Consider the following 24,012-nt stretch of genomic DNA (forward strand, 5'->3'; position numbering starts at 1 on the left):
TTTTGCTTTTATACTATGTTGTCTAACCGCAGCTTCTACTCAGAGTAGGCTCTGACCGGCATAAGCGGTTCTCTCCCTCCGAGCGGACAGGAGAAACGCGCTTCCCCTTCCTCAGTGTGCTATTATGTGGCTATCCGCGCGGTGGATAAATTACCCTTCTCACGGACCTCCACCAAGAGGTTTCGAGGTCCTGGAAGCAGCCTTATCAGCGCATATCACGAACGGCGCGGGTTTTTGCCACGATTAAGTGACATGGCGGACTGCTATTATATAGCGATGCCGTTTGACTACCTCTCTAGCCGAACGGATCGCGCCAAACTCCGCCGCGACCTAGTCTCGTCTAGACGTATCGAGTCGTGTCTATTTCGGCAAATTTTATTCTCTTATTACGGTTCTTTACGAGAAGCCTCTCGTTCTTTCCCCACACTCTAACATTGACCGTCTCGCAGCACAAGCACTTCGAGCGTCACTGAACTGAGCTGTTATTTGAGCGCCCCTCAGACACTGCACAATTCAGTCTTCAGAGTTTGAGGAACGGCACAAAAGACTGGCGAATTTGGCCAGTTTATGACGGCTCACACAGCTGCCGCGTTCTCGCTAGCGGCGTGGCCCTATGTTTATCTTGTTGGATTAAATCCTGCCGTAGACACGCTTCAGGATTATACACAACGAAACACAGCGAGTTTGACGCATGCATTTCCTTCTATGTTTGCCGGGGTCTGTGCCCTCCACTGAAGAGTGCTGTTGGACTGCTAATGCACATCCAACCCTCTCACTGCAGTCCCCACGCTCTAACATTGACTGTCTCGCAGCACAAGCACTTCGAGCGTCACTGAACTGAGCTGTTATTTGAGCGCCCCCTCAGACACTCTGCACTATTCAGCCTTCAGAGTCTGAGGGACGCCACAAGAGGCTGGCAAATATGGCCAGTTTATGACGGCTCACACAGCTGCCGCGTTCTCGCTAGCGGCGTGGCCCTAATGTTTTCTTGTTGGATTAAATCCTGCCGTGAACATGCTTCAGGATTATACACAACGAAACGCAGCGAGTTTGACGCATGCGCTTTCCTTCTATGTTTGCCAGGGTCTGTGCCCTCCACTAGAGAGTGCTGTTGGACTGCTAATGCACATCCAACCCTTTCACTGCAGTCCCCACGCTCTAACATTGACTGTCTCGCAGCAAAGGCACCTCGAGCATCATTGGATTGAGCTATCATTTGAGCGCCCCCTCAGACACTCTGCACAATCCAGCCTTCAGAGTCTGAGGGACGCCACGAGAGACTGGCGAATATGGCCAGTTATGACGGCTCACACAGCTGCCGCGTTCTCGCTAGCGGCGTGGCCTAATGTTATCTTGTTGGATTAAATCCTGCCGTGAACACGCTTCAGGATTATACACAACGAAACGCGGCGAGTTTGACGCTTGCACTTTCCTTCTATGTTTGCCAGGGTCTGTGCCCTCCACTAGAGAGTGCTGTTGGACTGCTAATGCACATCCAACCCTCTCACTGCAGTCCCCACGCTCTAACATTGACTGTCTCGCAGCAAAGCCACCTCGAGCATCATTGGATTGAGCTATCATTTGAGCGCCCCCTCAGACACTCTGCACAATCCAGCCTTCAGAGTTTGAGGGACGGCACAAAAGGCTGGCAGAGATGGCCAGTTTATGACTGCTCATACAGCCGCCACGTTCTCGCAATGGCGACGTGGCCCGATTTTTATCTTGGTGAATTAAATCCTGCCGTAGATACGCTTCAGGATTATACACAACGAAACGCAGCAAGTTTACGCATGCGCTTTACTTCATGTTCGCCAGGGACTGTGCCCTCCACTATAGAGTGCTGTTGGACCGCTAATGCGCATCCAACACTCTCACTGCAGTCCCTACGCTCTAACATTGACTGTCTCGCAGCAAACAGTGCTTCGAGCAGCATTGGATCGGGCTGTGACGCCAGGCGTAAATAATAAAAAATAATCCCTCAGACACTGCGCAATCCAGCTTTCAGATCTTGAGGGGCGATTCAAGGGTCTTACACAGACGACCCGTTTATGACGGCTCGCACAGCCGCCGTTTTAGTTAGCGGCAGAGCCTGATGTTCAATTCGTTGGTCTAATTCCTGCCGTGGACACGTTCAGGATTATACACAACGGGACGCAATAGCTCTTATGCATACACTTCCCCTGTGCACGAATGCCGCAGGCTTTTCCGTGCACGGACATTATGTGTATGACAGCGTTGCAGAAAGCGGAAATTTGAGACTGCTAGTATCGTTTTGGGTCGCGTGGAACGCTTGCCCGGCATTTCTCAATGGGTGTTACGCACAATTGTCACGGATACACCAATTCGTTTTTTAGAGGCCCGCCTCTTTCCGCTGAATTCTTTCCACGGTGGTAGACTGATGGTAATAGCAGTGTTGTGACAGGAGATGTCAACTCTGCTGAGCAAAGGGGCTATAGAAGTCGTAGACCCCGTACTTCTCAATGCATGGATGTAGCTCTGGCCCCGTTGCGGCTCCAGGGCGTCCGTCTGTTAACCACTTGGACGATTGGCAGCGGCATTCCCCGTAATTTGTCTGGGGTTACTTCACATGCGCCCTTTTCAGTGGAAAAGTGGGCGGAAAGACGAAATATTTCACCCCGTTGTCTTCCGCATCCGACGATTTCGGTGACACGGAGTTGTGTGATGTCATTAAAGCTATGGATGCCAACCGAGTTCTCCTACCGGGGTTCGGCTGGGGATTTGAGCTTTCCCAGAGACCGTCACGACGGATGCGTCTTTGACCGGTTGGGGAGCTGTTTGTCAAGGGCTACCAGCCCATGGAGTGTGTACAGCTGCACAACGCAGTTGGTATATAAACCGGTTGGAATTACTGGCAGTTTTCTGGCTCTCCAGTAATTCGCGAATCTGCTGATCGGCCGTCTTGTGCTGCTCAGATCAGACAACACAGCGTTTGTCTCATACCTGAATCATTAGGAAGGATTACGCTCTCGCCCCCTGTGCAGGCTGGCGAGACATGTTCTTCTCTGGTCTCAGAGAAATTTCTGTCGATCCGAGTTGTTCATGTCCCCGGACGTTTGAACTTCGGAGCAGATATGCTATCCAGACAGGCTCTGGAACAGGGAGAATGGAGATTACACCTCCAGACGGTGAATCTTTTATGGCGGATATTCGGCAAGCGAAAGTGGATTTATTCGCGTCAAACATGACTACGCATTGCCCGCTATGGTTCTCCCTATGCCCCCCATCGCCCCTGGGCGTGGATGCATTAGCTCACAGCTGGCCCGGGACCAGTCTGTATGCTTTCCTCCGATTCGTTTGATCCCAGCGGTATTATGCAGAATACGGCGGGACAGAGTGGAACAGCTGCTGCTGGTGGCTCCGCGATGGCACACGCAGCCGTGGTTTGCGGATCTGATCAGTCTGCTAGCGGGCTCTCCTTGGAGATTCCCCTCAGACAGGATTTATTATCACAAGCACAGGGGCTGATTTGGCACCCGAGGCCGGATCTGTAGAAACTGTGGGCGTGGCCACTGAGCGGAGTGCATTAGTATGTCCCGGTCTTTCTGTTGAAACCACTGAGACTATATTGAATTCTAGAGCAGCTTCTACGAGACGCTTATATGCTTTCAAGTGGAGACTGATTACAGCCTGGTATGGCAATCGTAATGTGGATCCAGTTTACTGCCCAGTGGCTTCAGTGCTGGAGTTCCTCCAGGATTGTTTTTCGGATGGCGTAACACCAGCCACTTTTAAGGTTTACGTGGCAGCCATTTCAGCTTACCACGAATACATAGGCGGTGCCTCTATGAGGCGTCATCCACTAGTTTCTCGTTTCGTACAGCGTGCGCGACGGCTGAGGCCTTTCCGCCCTGTGCGAGTTCCTTCATGGGGTTTATCCATTGTGTTGCTAGGTTTATCAGGGCATCCGTTTGAGCCCTTGGAGACCGTATCGGATAAATTCTTGACACTGAAGACACTTCTTCTCATGGCTTTATCCTCCCTCAAGAGAGTTGGGGATTTACAGGCTCTTTCTGTTTCACCCTCATGCATGGAATTTGCACCGGGCTCTGTGAAGGTGCTGCTGCGGCCCAGGCCTAACTATGTTCCTAAGGTCGCATCTAACCTCTTTCGCTTTCAGCAAGTGTTCCTGGAAGCTTTTTCACCTGCTGAGGCTGGATCAGAAGATCTAAGTCTTTGCCCTGTGAGAGCTTTAAAGACTTATGTGGATCGTACAGCCCCTTGGCGTGAATCTGACCAGCTGTTTGTCTGTCTTGGACATAAAAGTAAGGGCCATGCGGTTACAAAGCAGCGCATGTCCCATTGGCTGGTGGAGGCAATTTCTTTGGCCTATGAGGCGCGCGGACTCGCTTCGCCCTTAGGAATTAAGGCTCATTCCACTTGAGCTGTGGCTTCTTCTCAAGCTTTTCTCAGTGGATCTTCTATGGATGATATCTGTGCTGCGGCAGGATGGTCCTCACCGAGCACTTTTATCAAGTCCTACAGTCTGGATGTGGGGATGGCTCCTGGCTCCCGGGTTCTTTCCGCTTGAGCAGATGCTTCCTCGGATCTCAGTTATCAGGTACGTCAGGCGTTTTGGTATATCGTTCCCATACGTGGTGACGTCACCGCAGCATCGAAGTGACCTATGATAGGGAACATCTCGGTTACGTATGTAACCTTGGTTCCCTGAATAGGGAACGAGATGCTGCGGTTCTGGCCGTTCCGTACCTTGATAACTTCTTCATCTTCAGTCATGAAATCTGAGCGAAATGGCGCGCTGCACCCAGGTATATCATGCGTGCGCATGCGTAGGGTGGTGCTATGCGCCATTTGGCCAATAGGATTGGCGGGATGGTATTGGGCTTCAGACATTCGTCACACCGGAGGTGTTCCCATACGTGGTGACGTCACCGCAGCATCTCGTTCCCTATTCAGGGAACCAAGGTTACATACGTAACCGAGATGTTTCCTTTTAACTCCGTTATACATGCTAGAAATAGAACCGACGCGTGTTCAGGCAACGGGAGTGTTCTCTGGCTAGAGCGCAGAACAGCGGAGTTTGTATGGACCGAAGTGCATGTCTGAGCTTGTGTTTTGTTGCTTTGACATTGTGGAAAATAGAAACAAAATGTATTAGCATTTTTACCCGTCTCTCGTTTTTAATTTAACTTTTAATATAAATTTTGTTTTTCTTTATTTACATTTAGTTTTTTCTTTATTTAAATTTCGTTTTTTCTTTATTTAAATTTCGATTTCTTTATTTAAATTTAGTTTTTTCTTTATTTAAATTTAGTTTTTTCTTTACTTAAAATTCGATTTATTTATTTAAAAAAATTTTTCTTTATATAAATTTCGTTTTTTTCTTTATTTAAATCTACCCTTACTGTGCCAATTTGTTAGTCAGAAAAATATTAGACTAACTTAAAAGTATTGCTTAATTTAACAGACCTATGTGTGTGCGTTTTATATCACTAAGCCCTGCCCGCGTGAGGTGCGCCGCTTCCCGCTCGCGCTGTTCTGACTGTAGTTTACTAAAAGTTAATTAATTCTGAATGTGTCGCGTCTCGTGTCCAACTGTCCATCTATATTGCACCAAATGCGACACTGTACTCCCTTGTTAAGTCGATTGGATGAACGGTTCTCGAAATAATAAAAATGCAAACGGACATACAGACACAGATTCCTGCCTTTATTAGAGAGAAAAATATGTTCAGCCCCTCTCTCCTAAGCTTCGAATAGTTGATACTACCGAAGCTTCGAAGCTCAAAAAATGGTATTCGGACCAGCCCTAAACCTTTTCCTCTTACAAGGCTATTGCTGAATTCAGTATTATTGTGGGGGCCGGATGGAAATCTCTGGCGGGCCGGATTTGGCCAGTTGACGTTGCATTAAGTAGAGTGTCTGATCCGAGCGGCAACCTCGCGCTCTCTCTTGTGAAGCCAATAAGGAAGTGACTAAAACTGTAATTCATTGACTGGCCGCTTGAGGCTGGCTGCAGAAGGGAGTCAGTCCTATAGACTCCCCATGTTAAAATCATAGATAGTAAAAGAAATGGACACAGCGACCCCATTGGAACTCAACTGAGACAATTGAAGCCCATTTTTAGCGTATTTTAGCACTTCCATTTCTGACGCGCAGACTCAAACGAATCTTGGCGACGTCAGCAACCTGTCTGACAGATGTAAATCTTCTAGTAGCTGTGCGTGCAAACTGCCATCGTTTATCTTGCAGAGACGGCGAGCTTGAGCGGGGAGTTCTTTGTCGTGAGGGGGCAGGAGTAAGTATTCTGATTAATTATTTTGTATAGTATTTTAAAATGTAACGCCAGTACGCCATATTAAGTTAATTGCCAGCGAGCTTCTCCTCCTGTCTGTACGGTAATGCGACAGAGAGTCGAGTGGTTATGACGCAATCGTTAGCCTATTTTTTACAAAAACTGTTTCTACGGGGCCATAATGTAACATAGAAGGTAATGGAGCCCTTTATACATTGTCGTGTATCTTTAGAAATAAATAATGGACAAACGGAGTCTTCAAACGCCTCAGATGTAAAGTTATTCGCTGTCAAAGTGACGCCAAAATGAATAGGAGTCAATGGGAATGCTAACGCAAGTGAAGTTCTGCTACAAGATGGCAGCACGCAGCCTACTTCAACTTCCGGTCGACTTCCTTGCCACCTGGTTAAAATGCCCAACTTTACAGCAGAAAAAAACATGTTTACAGCCTGGTTCAAAAAATGATTTTGGTCTATATTGCTAATTTTACCCTTCATGACAACTGTGAGGGGGGTGAATTTTTTTATAACTCATCCGTTTAAATTATATTAAGCCTTAAAGTTCTGCATAATTAAGGGCGCGGCCACTTGAGTGACAGGTGGATTGCTGCTGCTGATAATGCCGTCGCGCTAGGTGGGCGTGGCTTCAGCAACCAGCTCCAGCCTTTTTGCCCATTTTCGATTATCCGGGAGAGTCGCGCGGTGACGCGCTGCCAAGATGGCGACGGCCCGCTCTGCACACTTTGAGCTTCAAAACCAGGCTTAAATGTGGAAAAACATTAAACAGTTGGCTACAAAGAGATTTAACATTATTTGGAAGAACGATGTTGACCAAGATTTAATCTATTTCCAGACTGATATATCCATCCTACTCTCTTGCTATTTCTCCAAAGTTAATTAAAGAAATTAATAGAATCAATTTAAATTTTACTTGGAAAAATAAACATCACTATATTAGAAAAGGGGATCTGTTGAAAAATTATGAGGAAGGTGGTATAAAGGCAATCGACTTTGAAATTATGAATGGAATATTGAAAATTAAATGGCTCCAATCTTTTTTGAGGAACGGTGAAGAGATATGGTTCTCCTTACCAGCATATATCTTTGATAGAGTGGGAGGTATTAAATTTTTAATAACATGTGACTTTGAAATATCTAAATTGCCTATAAAACTTTCAACTTTTCATCAGCAGGTTTTGTTACAGTGGAAACTGATGTTTAAACTTAACTTCAGTCCCCACAATGTTCCATTATGGAACAACAGAGTTATATTGTGTAGAAGGAAATCTATGTTTCTGAAAGACTGGTGGGAAAAACAAATATGGTCAATTGATATATTGGATGAAAATGGTAATATTCTTGAATTGGAGGAATTTAATTCTAAATATAATATTAACTGCTCAATTTTGGATTACAACAAAGTAATACAGAACATTCCAAAGGTCCTTATTCAAGCAATAAAGAATCATTTTTTTGAACAATGCATCACCAAGACTACACAAAATTAAAATCAATTATGTGGACCTGGTAGATACAAAATGTAATAATAAATTCCTTAAGCAAACTCTTGTTAACATTTTGTACCCGGGTAGAACAAGAAGCACTCTTTTCTTTCTTGGTTATAACAAATCTGAAATATCTTCAATTAGAACAAAATTCCTAAAATATCCAATTCCTCCTAAATTTAAGGAAGTACATTTTAAAACTATAAATAATATATATCCCTCTAATGAATCTGTAAAGAAAAGATTCAATTTTGAGGTAGCCAATTGTCATATCTGCAACATTAATGTTGAAACAACAAAACACCTGCTGAATGTCAACTGGCTCAGAATTTATGGAAATCTCTTCACAACCTGTTGTCCTCCAGATCTATAAACATAGATTTCTTTTCATATCAAAACATTCAGATGGGTGTAATTCTACAAAATAAAAATGATGAATTTTTGGTCAATAATCTAATTATAGCAACAAAATATTATATACATAAATGCCAATTTGCTAAGTCCTCCCCCACATGGTCTGCACTTAAAAATGAACTTTTGCTGTTCCAAAACTGTCTCATAAAGGTTGAGAATGCCCAGGCTAAAAAACTGCATAAACATTTAATAACACTTCAGATATGCTGAGTCCCTTTTATTTGGTTTGTTTTATTTTATTTATTTTGTTTTAGCTTATTTTTATTTTTTTTATTTTTTCAATCTAGTTTGTTCTCCCTTGTCATGTGAACAGTATAGAAAATGTCTTCTTAGATGATTTGCTGGAGGTGTGACTCTTAGTTTATGATACAATAAGATTTATATTGTACATTTTCGACCGGAAGTTGAAGTCGGCTGCGTGCCGCCATCTTGTAGCAGAACTTCACTTGCGTTAGCATCCCACTGACTCCTATTCATTTTGGCATCACTTTGACAGCGAATAACTTTACATCTGAGGCGTTTAAAGACTCCGTTTGTCCATTATTTATTTCTAAAGATACACGACAATGTATAAAGGGCTCCATTACCTTCTATGTTACATTATGGCCCCATAGAAACAGTTTTTGTAAAAATAGGCTAACGATTGCGTCATAACCACTCGACTCTCTGTGGCACAGTAGAGAAATTACCGTACAGAAAGGAGGAGAAGCTCGCAGGCAATCGGGGAGACGTCAAGAGATATGGCGTACTGGCGTTACATTTTAAAAAACTATACAAAATAATGAATCAGAATACTTACTCCTGCTCACTCACGCCAAAGAACTCCCCGCTCAAGCTCGCTGTCTCTGCAAGATAAACGATGGCAGTTTGCACGCACAGCTACTAGAAGATCTACATCTGTCAGACAGGTTGCTGATGACATCAAGCTTCGTTTGAGTCTGCGCGTCAGAAACGGAAGTGCTAAAAATAGCTAAAAATGGGCTTCAATTGTCTCAATTGAGTTCCAATGGGGTCGCTGTGTCCATTTCTTTTACTGTCTATGTTCAAAACCCGTCAAAACCGCTATTGAGGAGTCTACGGGTGACGTCACGGACACTACGTCCATATTTTTTTACAGTCTATGGTCTGATCCACACTCCGGATCAGAAGAGGGCGGAAATGCACCAATAAGCTGGATGCCAACCGCCGTTAAACTGGAACGAAGAAGAAGAAGAGGAAGAAGAAGATTGGAGTCTTCGATAAATGTTTAGGGGCAATCAGAACTTCCCCAGTGTGTTCACTTCAGTTTGAAGCAGGTGAAATGCCTCTATGGCTACGAAGGAAACATCTGGTAGCCAACTATTGGATTAATTTAAGAGGGCATGGGGACAATCATCCAACAAAAAAGGTACTACAGAATTGTTGGGAGAAGGAGAGGAGGAAAAAGGAAAGTTTTGGTTGGACAGGAGATTTAATAGCAAAAGAAATGGATGTATATGAAAAAGAATTTGCTCGTGCTGTGGTGTGGACTAACAAGCCAATCTGGACAATGGAAAACACATAGGTGGACATAGAGCTTTTAATAATAAAAGGATGCAGTAGGAATACAGATATAGTCAGTGAATATTATAGATATATGGACGATATGTACAAAGATAGCATTCAGATTTTTACAGATGGATCAAAGGATTTACAATCAGAGGCAACAGGATCTGCTGTATATATATTTAGTCATAATGTGGGAGTAAACAAAAGAACATCTGACAGCTTAAGTATGTATACAGTCGAGTTGTATGCAATATTACTAGCATTAGAATGGACTGAACAATCCGGATGGGACAACTTTGTAATATGTAGCGATTCTGTTTCTGCCCTTATGAGCATAAAGTCTGGTGTGACTAGCAACCATCAGGAATTACTTTATGAGATTATATTTACAAACTCAAGAATAAGTAGACAGGGGAAAAACTTTACATATTTATGGGTACCAGCACATGTGGGCATACAGGGAAATTAGAAAGTAGACAGACTGGCAAAAGAAGCAACAACAAAAAGGGAATATTGATGTCAAAATTAAATTATCAAAAACAGAAGGGAAGAGTTTAGTGTGGAAAAAGATAATGGAAAAATGGCAGCAACAGTGGGATAATGAAATCAAAGGGAGACATCTGTACATGATACAAAATAGGATAGGTATGGAAAGTAAGAAAGGGGGGAATAGGAAGGAACAAGTCATAATAAACAGACTGAGGATTGGACATATCCTCAGTAGGATCTTCATATTATAGGAAAACACCCAACAGGATTATGTGATGAATGTCAGGAGGAGGAAACAATTAATCACATCTTTATATCATGTAATAAATATATATTAGAAAGGCAAGAGTTTAAGAATCAGCTACGGGAAATAGGTATATTAGAATATAATGTACATAATATAGTAACATATGGAAATAATGATCAAGGACGGAGATATTTGTTTAATTTTCTAAGGAGAACTGGACTGGAAAGACTTAGTTTAAATAAAAGTGAGTAAGCTAGAGTGAGACAACAGATGGCAGTAATGCAACACTTTGGATGCCAACTGCCGTAAAAATCCAACGAAGAAGAAGAGTCTTCGATAAGGGTCTCGGGCGGTGGGCTAATGTCCTTAAGATTTGGAAACGTAAACTGCTTTTTCTTTAGTAGACAATATATCGTTATGTTTGTTAGTCAGTCCCAGTCGGTATAAACATCTCTGTGTTGGTCTTTAGCGGGTTTTGTTGACCGTCGTCGCTCTCAGTCGGCAGGGTGTGGTTCAGAAACAAACACGACGACTTTTAATCATTTTGAATTCAGATTTTGTTGGAATCTACGAGAATATGAAGGAGATTTTCAAAATCTTTCAGTTTTTATTGCTAATGTGTGGTAAGTGTGTGATTTCTGTTCATTATTTAACACTTTCGGTTTCGCATTGGCTGATGTTCTTTTCCTGGATCTCATTACAGTATTAAATGTGATCGCATTCATCCGTATGAACTGGCAAAGTGCCCGATCGGACCGAGGAACATGTCCTCCTTCACTTTTTTAAATTGCTTTTTTCCCTTTACTTTTTTTTCAAGAGAAGTAGAAGTTCCCACGCATTTCTAGGACCGTATTTTTTTTTTTTGTGACAGCGCCATCTAGCCAATTCTATTCAACCTGATTCAAACATCAAACAGATGCAAAAACTAGGTCCATGGAAACTGTTCATTTTTTTATCTTTCGATCTTAATTTTAATGTAATTTGCCCATTGTTTCAGTTTCATATTCATTTAACTGTCAAGACTTACTTAAGAGTGTCAACCTGAAGGTAATATGGATTTTTAATGATACCAGTAACATCAAACCAAACATACAGACTTTTCTGTCGAACAGATTGAAAAGTTATATTGAGGACACAGGGAAAACTTATTAAATGATCATATCAGAACATTATTTCCAACCTTTTCTTCCCCCAACAAACACACAAAATGCTAAAAAAAAAAAAAATCTCCAGTTTTTCATTGCAGAAGTTAATGCATCACCCAGGAATGTGACAAAAATTTACATCAACTCGAATCAAAGAAAATAAATTACTCAATGTTGACTTCATTGTGATACAATACAAGAAAACAATTTAATATGATCTCTGTCATTTATGAGTGCAATTTTTTTCTGATATATATAAAGACACGAAACATGGACTGGGGAGAAAAAAATGTACTGGAAATTAAAGAAATGTGAATCATATGCTTCTTTCTTAATTTTTTTATTTTTATTGTTTTCTATTTAGTGAGTATACCAGCTCTGGGTTATTGTTTATCTGTTCATAATTATTGACAGCCAGTGCAGTAAAATCAAAAAGAAACAATCAGTTGCACTTAAAACCCTCTACTACAAGATACTACCTCATACTTTCTGAGAAATCTGTAACATTTTGTGTTTTTCTCATTTGCTTGGTATAAAAGCTTCTGCTGAATGAAAGAATGTAAAAGTGCTACGTCCATACATTATAAATCCACTTAACAAGGAATGCAATTTATTTGCTTTGTCTTGATTTACATTGTGTTTATCAGACAAGGATAAATGCTTTCTGTTTGAACTCTTTACTGACATTATTAGCAATGTGTAATCTCTGAGAAACTGTTTGTGTTTGTTCTTCAGGTGTGTTTGGTGCTGATGAAGATGAAGTGAAGTCAGTGTCAGTGATGGAGGGAGACTCTGTCACTCTACATACTGATCCTGCTAAAATACAGGGATTTATTCTGATAGTGTGGAGGTTTGGCAGTCTGGGCTCTACCATTGCTAAAATTGTTGATGAGATCTCATATGAAGCTGAGGAGATATTCAAAGATCGACTGCAGCTGGATCAGACTGGATCTCTGACCATCAGGAACATGAGAACCAAACACTCTGGTCGTTATAAAGTAGAGATCAATCACAGCAGTCAGACGTTGGTCACAATATTCATTGTTACCGTCTATGGTAAACATAATTTTTGGTCACAATTTATATTAGGTGTCTTTAGCTAATGTGCTTATATTTATTTAAAAAAAAAAAATAGTTTTTAGGTAAAATTGTGTTAATATTGTATTGTAAATCACTTTAGCTGCTATTGAGGTGGGATACGATTAAGGTTAGAAACAGGTTTGATGGTTTTGTTAGTTAAAGACACTTTATATTAAGGGACCTGTTTTGTTTTTTCTTTTTTAAATAATGAAACACAAATTAAACTGTGACACTTTACAATAAGGTTCATTAGTTAACTACATTACTTAACATGAACTAAGAATGAGCAATACTTCGACAGCATTTATTAATCTTAGTTGATGTTTATTTCAGTTTTTTTTTACTAATGCATCACAAGTTGTGTTTGTTAACATTAGTTAATGCTCTGTGAAATAACATGATCAAACAATGAACAATGGTATTTTTTATTAACTAACATTAACAAAGATTAATAAATAGTGTAATGTATTTTTCATTGTTTGTTCATGTTAATTAATACATAACTGTTAACTGTTTGTATTGAAAAGTGTTCACAAGTAAACCGATTCAAAGTGCAACCAGCAATTATGAGTTATAATGTATAGGTTTATAACAGTCTTACAGAGCTTTAGTTTCACAATACTACAGTCTTGTTCTGAATATCATGACAGCTGTGAAGTTATCACGACTGATATTCAGAAGAACAGTGTGATGAGGAGTGTGACGTTGATTTTATACTGTAGAACTAGAAAGTAATTAATATTGACTGACTCACATTTTGCAAAAATATATGGCCCAATACTTTGTTTTATTCTGCCAGTAATAGTATTAGATACCAGACAAGTCAAAGCAGAATCATTGTAATGAAATAAGAAATAATTACTCACCCATATCTAACTGTTGTACATTTTAAACTGATTACTTTTATTAATTTGCATATGTTATTTAGTAACCATAAGCAAAAAATAACCAACCGTAAGTCTTAAAAGATTGTAGTTATGCGAGTAATGGTGTTCAGTTTGTTGAATTTAACTGTAAATCTGTTTCTTGTAGAGTCTCCAGCTGTTATTGATGCTGCTAAAGGTGAAATGAAGCTCATGTCAGTGAAAGAGGGAGATCCTGTCATTCTTCAGACTGACCTTCCACAACTAACCAGAGATATGTTGATAGTGTGGAGATTTGGAGATGAAGGAAAACTCATAGCTAAACATGATTTAGAGGCCAAGAACTCATCATTATATGATGAAGAAGAGAGATTCAGAGACAGACTGAAACTGGATCAGACTGGATCTCTGACCATCACAAACACCAGAACCAATCACTCTGGAGTTTATAAAGTGAAGATCAGCAGCAAAAAACAAACATTATATAAGAGATTCACTGTTACTGTCAGTGGTGAGTAACTCAAAGAGTTTTGAAGTAATGATTGTTTATCAGCTGTCTATGAACTGTTCAGGTGATGTGAACCAAACCTTCTGTTTTAAAACTAAACTTCATTATACAAGGACATCATACTGTAACTTTCAGATCTCATAATTTCTTCCCCTTTACAGGGTGTCCGCGGGGTCTTAAAAAGAATTAAAAGTTGATAAATCAATTTAGAGAAAATCAAGGGCCTTAAAAAGTATTAAGAAGTCTTAAATGCCATTTACCAAAGTATAAAATTTTGTATCATCTTTTCATTATGTATATTTGTCCGAATAGTGGAGTTCTGTGGAGTTTATTTATGGAATCCCGCAAGATTTGACGTCATCTGTTAGCGCGCTCACTTACTGAATGCACTGCTGTGTGATAGCGCGAGGCTTGTTGATCCCGCTCTCGCTGAATTTCTGACCATTACCGCATGCTCCCAGTCCCATCCGCTAATTCCGATACTTTTTTTTTTTTTTTCGCATTGGGCTTGGGATGCACACTTAAATCACAGGTAAACTGTCTGATCAGTCAGATCTTTGTCATGAGAAGTGTTCCACAAAACAGCTGTGGTTTGCAGACAGTTATAAGAGCTGATGTTACAAATACATCTTTTGAATATACTGTATGAACTCATTGTCCCATCAGCTTGGAGAGCTTTATTTTCCCTCCTCAATAAGTTTTGTCAGTTGTTTTGTTTATTGGTCTAATTCTTGTTTCTTGGGTTGCATTGGTTAGTCACTCAGTTAATTATCTTGTGCTTCGTTCCCACCCTTCTGAATTATGTTGCATTGATAAGGAGTTATCACAAAGTCGGTCTGTTTAGTTGTGCTATCTTACAATCAATATAGGCCAATAGTAAATGTAAGTTAAAGTGTCGCCGTTGTAACCGGTTAAAACTTGGAGTGGCAATGAGGTCTTAAAATGTATGGAAAGAGTCTTAAAAAAGGTCTTAAAAGTTCTTATATTTTACATCATTCCTGTATATACCCTGCTTTAGAAGCTAAAACAGCTTGTTGTTACAAAAATAATACGCGAAAAGTAAAAGTGCAAAGTAAAACATTTATCAAAAACACACCGCATTGCAGAGGTTTCAGCCCATTGCTTTCTTTAGTGCTCAGTGGACAAACAGAAACTTCACTCTTTTGTACAAAGATCAGTCTCCAGCTGAGTTTAATCAAGTTTAATCTATGTTTGATAGATCTATGGTCTCATTATACTTTTGTGCGGGCAACTTCAGTTACTTGTCTGATAACAATGTTCAAATATTTGTAATTGTTTAATCTTCATCACGGTTTTGAATGTTTACATGTAATTATCACAATAATTAACATTAAGATCTGCTTACCAAATTTACACTTAGATTATACAGTACTGATGTTTGAAGTGTTTGTTATAGATCAGACACACATTCAAACTAATGACTGTCTCTCTTTATCATTACAGAACGAGGTCTCTCTGGAGCTGCTGTAGCAGGGATTGTTATTGTTGTTCTGCTGCTGGCTGCAGCTGTAGCTGGTGTGATGTACTACTTCCTTCGCCCCAGGATCACTAATCTACCAAACCAAACATGTAAGTATTACAGTCGATTAGGGTTGTAACGATATACCGGTATGACGATATACCGCGATATAAACATGTATGATTATCATACCGTGTACATTTGCTTATCTACGATATTGAGAGAAAATAACAAAAACAGAATCTCACCTGCGCCTAGGCAACAACGTTCCACCTAAGGGGCAGTTCATATATCGCACCTAAAACACATGGAAAACGTTAGACAAGCTGCTTTCTGATTTTTTCCCAAAGCCTTCTGGCACTAGCGCTCTTGAGGCGTCTGCCGTTGCTAAGCAACAATGACCCGCTCTCTCCATGAAGACGTGGAAATTTCAGCCATGGATAAATGAATTTGCAACACTACAAATTGCTTGCTGTAGCTCTGCTACTTGATATATTTAAAAATGGCAATCCACATACAGCTATGATCAGCTGTTCCTTCATCTTGGCTGAGCTTTCAACATTGTTACGGGAAAGGTGAGGAATGTGCGCTCGTGGCATTATGAAAAGTTGAGATGTTTTTAACTCGATGCGGTGCAGAGGCGCCTGGAAAAAACGAGCGCGCTTGCTACATTTGAAATAACGAACTTGAGTGCGCAAAGGACGCAATACATGAACTGCCTTTTAACTGTTCTCTTGCTTCACCCACACATAGTACAGCGGAGACAACATCAGAGACAGAGGCCGTTATCTCTAATCTCGATCCCACGTCAAAATATGAGTTAAAATTGGCACTAGTAGGCCTATGGGAATACTTTTTGTATAGAAAAGACGAATGCTTATTTGTCCTTGAAGGTAGACACAGTTTGCAAAAACTGTGGTCGGAAAGCGGCTGCAAAATGAGCAAACGCATCGAACATGTTTACCTATTCAGAAAATCATCATCCCGTGCAGATACAGCTATGTCCCATTTATAATTTAAGGTTAATGCATTATGATTTCTGTGATGCGGAGTGAAGCACAGAATCCAGTCATGACAATGAATTTACAGCTAGCTAATTATTATTTTATTTATTAATGATAAATATAAGTTATTAAACTAATAAATAATCAATGGTAAAATTTTCTTGTTTTTGATTAATAAAATTTGAATTAAAACATGATTTCAAATAATTGTCGATAAGAGATTGATCGATTAAGGCTGAAAAAGGTTAACTGATGTAATGTTGGGCTTGGTGCAGCTCATGCACACAACACGTGCGAGCGGCTGTGAGTTACATTGACCGTATCATCATTCATTCACAGTGTACTAATTAAGCTTTTAATGTGATTTAACTTTAAAAGTACATTATAATAGAAAGAACCCAAAATTCATTCAACATGAAAAGCAATAGAAATGTAGTCATTTCATCAGATAACTGCACTCTGCAGGGCTGCGGGACATAGGACAGATAGACTATTCATTCCTACTTGTTAATTCGTTTCTACTGCTTATTGATTTGTGGCAATTGTCCATGTTGCGTTAATTTTGTTCCCTAAATAACCCATGATTTAACTGAAATAAGGGAACAAATTAATAAATCGAACTAATTATTAATTCATGAAATCTTTAATTTTCCTTTCCAATGATTACCACACACAGCAGCCTAAGAGATGCGATTAAAAGTGAAAGATAATTAAAATAAACCTGCAAAATTAGAAGATTTAAGAAAAGAAACCGGTAAACCAGAACAAATTAAGCAACATTAATGAAGGCTATATCTCGAACGGCAGAGGCATGGTCATCTAACATTTTCCTAACCCTGTGTTTTTTTTTTTCTCTCTCTGTCTTAGCTGTATCGATCGCATCGGAGCCTGGAGCACACGTATATTCAGGCGATTCAAACTTACATCGAAGTCTGTTCATTATCAAAATAAAATACAGTCAACTAAACATTTAAAATGTTACACTGGTCAGTTTAAATAGACCGTACACCGGTCCTCTCTGCTGTTCCAAGGATGTTTTTGCTCATATGAAGAGGATCATCTTTTCTGTGTATGTGCAAATGTGCAAGTAGTTTACATTATAAATAATAGTTTAACATTCAGATACATTGCGAATATGGAAACATTTGGATTTGTGCCGAATGAGACATGAGCAGTAATCTCCAAATAAATCTAGTCAAAGCCGCGCTCGCTCGTCCTCGTCTACACGCACGCGCTGTCATGACCTAATTCACTGTATGTTTGATTTTTTAAAACAAATAGGCTAGTCTTACCGGAATGCAAAAATTCTAAATCTGACATTCTCTAGAACAGAATCCAGCAGGATCAAATTAATGTGAGCAACAGTGTTTTGCTGCAGCAGCGCCGATGAAAGCAGTTCACTTAATACGCAGAGCAGTCTCACGCGCGCCACAGTTACATTTGGGACCATAATGTCAGTTGAAAACATTGTAATTGTGTTTTAAAATACAACAACGAGCACCACAAAACCATTTAAAGAGGCACGTAGAGCGGTCTCTGTGCGGGATAGGAAAGTCAACAAAGTAAATTGATCTCAAATGTATGGCGCTCTCTCTTCATTTTATAAAATAATCCTAATCACATCTATTCATTTTATAATCCTTGTACTAGCATTTTATTCAGACTAAAGCCCCCTTTAATTCAAGTGAGAAAGCATTTTGTCTGTGTGTGTGGCTTTAGCACATTCTGTCAGTGACTGCTGCCTGCAATAGATCCATTTTGCAGCATTATGGTTAACGATTAATAGATAAATTGATTGTTAATTTAAACGACAATTGATTATGGAATTAATCAATATTTTGCATCCCTACTTTCAAACATTTGTTCACCCCCCCCCCCCCCCAAAAAAAACTGTTTTGATTGTTTAATACCGTGAAACCGTATAACCGTGGTATTTTCTGAAACGATTATCATACCGTGAAAATCTCATACCGTTACAACCCTACTAATTACTGAATCGGTCTCTTTAAAATGCTGAATTTAAGATGTTTTTGATGATCTGTATTGTGGTTCAGTAGAGTTTAAATGTATAATATGATTTTTCAGTCAACATTTCTACTTGAACCATAAGTTCTGCTTGTAATTGATACAATAATTAATGAAGTGTGTGATTGTCCAGTATTGAGCTGAATTACATCAATCTCTGTCTGTTTAAAACGCTGAATGATGTTAAGATTTTTGATGATGTTTGTGTTTATGTAGTTTTGTTCTTCTATTGAGGGTTGAGAAATTTAACAGAAACTGGCCTAAAATCATAGTCCTGCTGTCCTTCTGTCTTTCATTTTGAGTTTTCTCAGGGCTGAGTCTTTCATAGCATCTCACAGAAGTGTTTGTGTTTGTATTGTGTTTGGCTTCATTCACTTTGTTCATTTAAACATCATAGATTATTAATACGGAAACTTCAAACTGAAAACCAAGTAAATGATATGGAGAGAGTGTTTGTACATCTGATGTAGATGACACTCATGTTTATAATTCAGCAAATATATCTGAACATGTCTGATCAGTTAGTGTTATTTATTTATTCCTTTAAAGGGATAATTTACTCTAAAATATAAATTCTGTCATTATTTACCCACTTCTATGCCATTGCAAATGCGTATGACTATTTCTTCTGTCAAATACAAAATAAGATATTTGGATAAACATTATGGAGCTCTTTTTCTATACATCAGTAGTTTTTAGAGATCATGTAGGTCAAACTATTTTAAAGCTGCAGTCTCTAACTTTTTCTGGTAAAGAATTATCCGAAATCAGTATTTGAGCAAGTAGTACATAACTAGACAGGGTTCAAAACTATTGCCTTACTTTAGCCTCTTTTTACAGCGGTTATCTTATAATAATGTTTTCTAATCTGAGTGGTAAGGGTAGGTTTTCAGGGGAAATCCAAGCATGCTGCCACATCATTACATCACGTCTGTAAACATGAAGTTGTCCCTGCTTCTAGGCTATCACATGTGAGGATCCTGCAGGTTACGGATCATTTATAGTCTTTTCTCACAGCAGCTGAAATAAATACATGTATCATTTTGATGGTGGGTCGTAATCCAGAAAGGATTATGTGTTTATGAAACTAAAACATTAAATTATATTCCAGTTTTAAATGTGCTTGTGATTACAGATAGCCTGGGTTTACACAAGATGTGTTTTTTAAAGACAACCAGTTCAAAAGGAGCTTAGGTTGCTAGGTATGGGATCAAATAATTTCTTAAAATGATATTCAAGTCGTATGACTATTAGAGATTAGACTGTGCAGAAATTGAAATCTACAATCGAATACACACTATACTCATAGTCACTCAATGCTGATGTTGTTAACATTAATAATTTGAGAATAAAGTATAACAATAATAATAATTTGCATGGTTTGATGTAATACGAGCTAACAGATCGTTACACTTAATCACCATTGTTAGCGTGATTTATTTTGATGGATTTTTCCACAGTTGGACAGAACAAATGTGGCAGACTTTTTACTTACTCGTTCAGATGACAATATATGGTGAAAAGTCTTATATGGGTCATATATTGCAAAACGTAGTCTAAAATCTGTGTTTACTAAGTACAAGATTCACACCTGTGTGATGATTGACTCCCACACACATATACTTCTCAAAACATTAGATTTATCTGCGCTGGAGCCGTGCCAGAACACAACTCACGCAAGAAAGATAATTCTGCAAACAGCTGCTATTACAGGATTTCAAACAGAGGCAAAACTTACAGACTGAAGCTTTAACTATTATTACGTGTCATCTGTCATAAAAGTATCATATGATTTGTTTACTATATTCAGAGTCTTCTCAGGTCATGTGATGGTTTGTGTGTGAACAGATAGAAATCTGAGTAATTATTCACTGATCATCTTCCTGTTCACTAGAGCTCTTAAATTCAACACAAAAGGTATTTTGGTTACAAACATAACAGGGGGAATAAGTTGACTGAATGTTGAACTTGACACACGTGTTTGAGAATGAAAAATAATATTTGAGAATTACAGCAAAGAGTTTCATGAAACAAACACTTAAACTGCACATAAAGCTGTTGTGTGAGTTCAGATGATTTACAGCACATGAACTCATTTTCATGTGTCTTTAATATCATTTGCGAAGGTCATTATAAACTCTCATTACATGGAAAAGAGCTGCTTGTAGATTCTTCAACACGTGCTCATTCATTAGATGAACGAGGGCGAGTAAATAACAGATTGTGTCTGAAATCGTTCACTTGTTCACTCATTCATTAATCCCTATATAGTGTGTGACAGTTGAGTTCACTATATCAGGAAGGAGTGAACAAATAAGTGAAGGATTCGGACGTTGACATATGCAATGTGCGTGAGACTTGGAGCTGGTGCAAAAACATCGGCATATGTACTTTTATATTACATGTACCTTATCTTAGAAAATAATATTAATAGCAATAACACTCAAAATGACTTTATATTGCAGTTATACATACCTCCTCGTCAGCTTTGGGGTTTTATCAATGGTATATAATAATTTTTTGTAATGCTTTTATGTTCATAATCATTAAATGCTATTAAAATACTGAGCACAAAAATAAACACAAACACGTTCATAATTATGTATTTATTTTAGTAACTTGACAATCGCTCAAGCATGTTTTGAGCTCAGATAAGATGGTTGTAGATCGTCCTCAGGCGACCGTTAATATTACATCAGAATGAATACGCTTCTGTGATTAACAAACTTTTTTTAATTATCAGAAAATTATCATAATTTTTGTAAGTTAAAACCGATGCCACCTCAGTAAATTAGTCAAATATTAAACTGAGTTATTGCGTACATAACATATTTTAATATAATGTATGAAAAAACGTTTAAACAGAAATAATAAAGATGTAAAAGTCATCTCTCATTCTCGCTCCCGCTCTCTCTTCCAGCTCTCCGGTTCTCTGCATTGGATTGTGGGAAATAGTGCTTCAGCGAGTGTACATCGGTTGTAGACTCGTTATCAGAATGAATTGTGGGTAAAAAGTAGTGGACGAATGTAGGGACTGAAGTCGCTCACTCAGAATTCGGACAGCACTACAAAATGGCTGACACCCCATATAGTGCACTATATAGTGGATAGGGAACTGTTTCGGACACAGCAAATGTTATATTTAGTTATATGATAATCAAAAATATGTATATTAATATTTTTTCGAATGAACAGTTTAAAAACAAGTTTGTTCCTTTGACTAAAACCTGATTTTTTCAGTGGAAAATATTTTAATAACCAGTTAATTCATGTTAACACATGCAACATTATTGCTAATTGTTACAGATCTTTAGTAAAAGTCATCCAGAAGATGAAGTGATTGTTAGAAGCACATCTGAAGAATCATGCAGTATCCTCTCAGTCATTAAATGATACTGACATGTTCATCTGCAAACTCAAAAATAATCTGTTCTTTTCTGTGTCTCTGTGTGCTGCTTTCAGGGTCAGTGCTGCCGTTAGAGAATATCAATCTAAACCCTGAAACTGAGATACAGAGAGGAGATGAGATACAGTGGCTGTTTGGAGCTGAAGAGACTCTCATCACTGAAATCAAAGGAGAGGACAGACAGGTGAAGACACATGAAGGTCCTGATAAGAGATTCAAGAACAGACTGAAGCTGGACGAGACGACTGGATCACTGACCATCACAAACACCAGAAATGAACACAATGGACCCTACACTCTGAAGATCAGAAGAGGAAGAGAAACCTTCTACAAAAAATTCTATGTTTCTGTCAGAGGTGAGTCACTCCATCAGTTTAATAATGATCTCATTCTTCCTCATTCATTCATTTTTTTCGACTCCTTTTAAAGTTTCTTCAGATCATTTCAGTCATTTGTGTTTCTGTCTTTGGTTATTATAGAGTGTTTTTAAAAATCACTCCATGGGCCTGTTATTGTCATATAACCACATATTGTGAAAAAGGGACAAAAGCCCCCCAAAATAAAATTACAAATAAAATTTCTGACTCTGATGTTCACATGAACACATTCTTGATCTAATGACATCTGTGTGTTTCTGTCTTTCTAGGCACTGTTTTCACACATGAAGAGATGATGAGAATAGTGATGGAGGGAGAATATGTCTTTCTAGAGCCTGATACTAAAATACAGAAAGATGATGAGGTTCAGTGGCTGTTTGAAGATGAACAGCAGACTGTCCAGACTGAAATCAAGAACACAGAGGTGACTAAATATACTGGAACTGATTGGAGATTCAGAGACAGACTGAAGCTGAACGAGGACACAGGCAGACTGACCATCACAAACATCACAACTGATCACACTGGATTCTACACTCTGAAGATCACAAGAGGCAAAGACAAAATCTACAAAAGATTCTTCATGTTTGTCAGAGGTGAGTCACTCCAGTCAGTGTAATAATGATCCCATTCTTCCTCATTCATTCATTTTGTTTCTGAAGTGAATTCAGCTCCAACTGCTTAATGTTTAGAGGATAATGTCAGTGAGAGCTGTATTTAATGTTTTTATACAGAATTTAATTTTCAGCACAAACTCTTCACACAGCAGTGTAAAGATCATCACTGATAAAACAGCGTCTGCATGATCTGTGTGTAGAAATGTCAAACTCTGATGTTCACATGCACACACACTTGTTCTAATGACATCTGTGTGTTTCTGTCCTTCTATGAACTGTTCTCACACATGAAGAGAGGGAGATAACAGAGACGGAGGGATATCCTGTCACTTTAGAGCCTGCTTATGAAATAAAGAAAGATGATTTGATTCGGTGGCTGTTTGGAGATAGAGAGCAGCAGACTGGCATAGCTGAATTCAATGTAAAGACCAGAAAGATCTCAACATATGATTATGTTGCTGATGGGAGATTCAGAGACAGACTGGAGCTGAACAAGACGACTGGATCTCTGACCATCAACAACACCAGAACCACAGACTCTGGAGTCTATAAACTAGAGATCAGATCCAGCAGTGGGGTTACAGAACAGACATTTACTGTCACTGTCAGAGGTGAGTAGCTCAAGTCAGTATAATCATGATCACAGATCTTCACTAGCAGTTATTCCTCTTTATTCTGTTCTTCTGCAGATAATTCAGCTCCAACTGTTTAATGTTCAGACTTCATTCAGAGTTTGTTCTGTAGATTATTTAATTCAGTTTTAAATCTCCTGTTAAACTACACTGAAACACTGTTCTGCTGATGCCACAAAAACTACTTCCTTAAGCTTTTATTCATATCAGTACTCTGTATAAAGTTCACTTGGATTTATGGTTTTGTCTTTGAGTTATCAAATCTGAAGCTGAGACGGTAATATAAAGTTTCTGTATAAGAAAACAGCAAACTGTCTTGATTTCAGACTGATAAAACAGCGCCTGGATGATCATGATGTAGACATTTCAAATTCTGATATTCACATGAACACACTTGATCTAAAGACACATTTGTCTTTG

General features: G+C 39.1%; 1 protein-coding gene across 1 annotated transcript; it reads left to right on the forward strand.

Moving 5' to 3' along the window:
• The first annotated feature begins 15,511 nt into the window (after nt 1–15,511).
• On the forward strand, nt 15,512–23,693 carry LOC113076287 (uncharacterized). Its single transcript, XM_026248948.1, has 4 exons — nt 15,512–15,641; nt 22,023–22,322; nt 22,613–22,939; nt 23,254–23,693. Exons 1-4 carry the CDS (start codon nt 15,593–15,595, stop codon nt 23,577–23,579), a joined length of 1,002 nt encoding a protein of 333 aa, XP_026104733.1. The 5' UTR covers nt 15,512–15,592; the 3' UTR covers nt 23,580–23,693.
• Nucleotides 23,694–24,012: the final 319 nt, after the last annotated feature.

This window comes from Carassius auratus, unplaced genomic scaffold (assembly GCF_003368295.1).
Source record: "Carassius auratus strain Wakin unplaced genomic scaffold, ASM336829v1 scaf_tig00019644, whole genome shotgun sequence".
NCBI classification, from domain to species: Eukaryota; Metazoa; Chordata; class Actinopteri; order Cypriniformes; family Cyprinidae; genus Carassius; species Carassius auratus.

Coding starts and splice junctions, on each gene's coding strand:
- LOC113076287 (XM_026248948.1), top strand. CDS start 15,593: ATGTACTACTTCCTTCGCCCCAGGATCACTAATCTACCAAACCAAACA. Junction 15,642..22,022: donor TAATCTACCAAACCAAACAT/GTAAGTATTACA, acceptor TGCTGCTTTCAG/GGTCAGTGCTGCCGTTAGAG. Junction 22,940..23,253: donor ATTCTTCATGTTTGTCAGAG/GTGAGTCACTCC, acceptor TCACACATGAAG/AGAGGGAGATAACAGAGACG.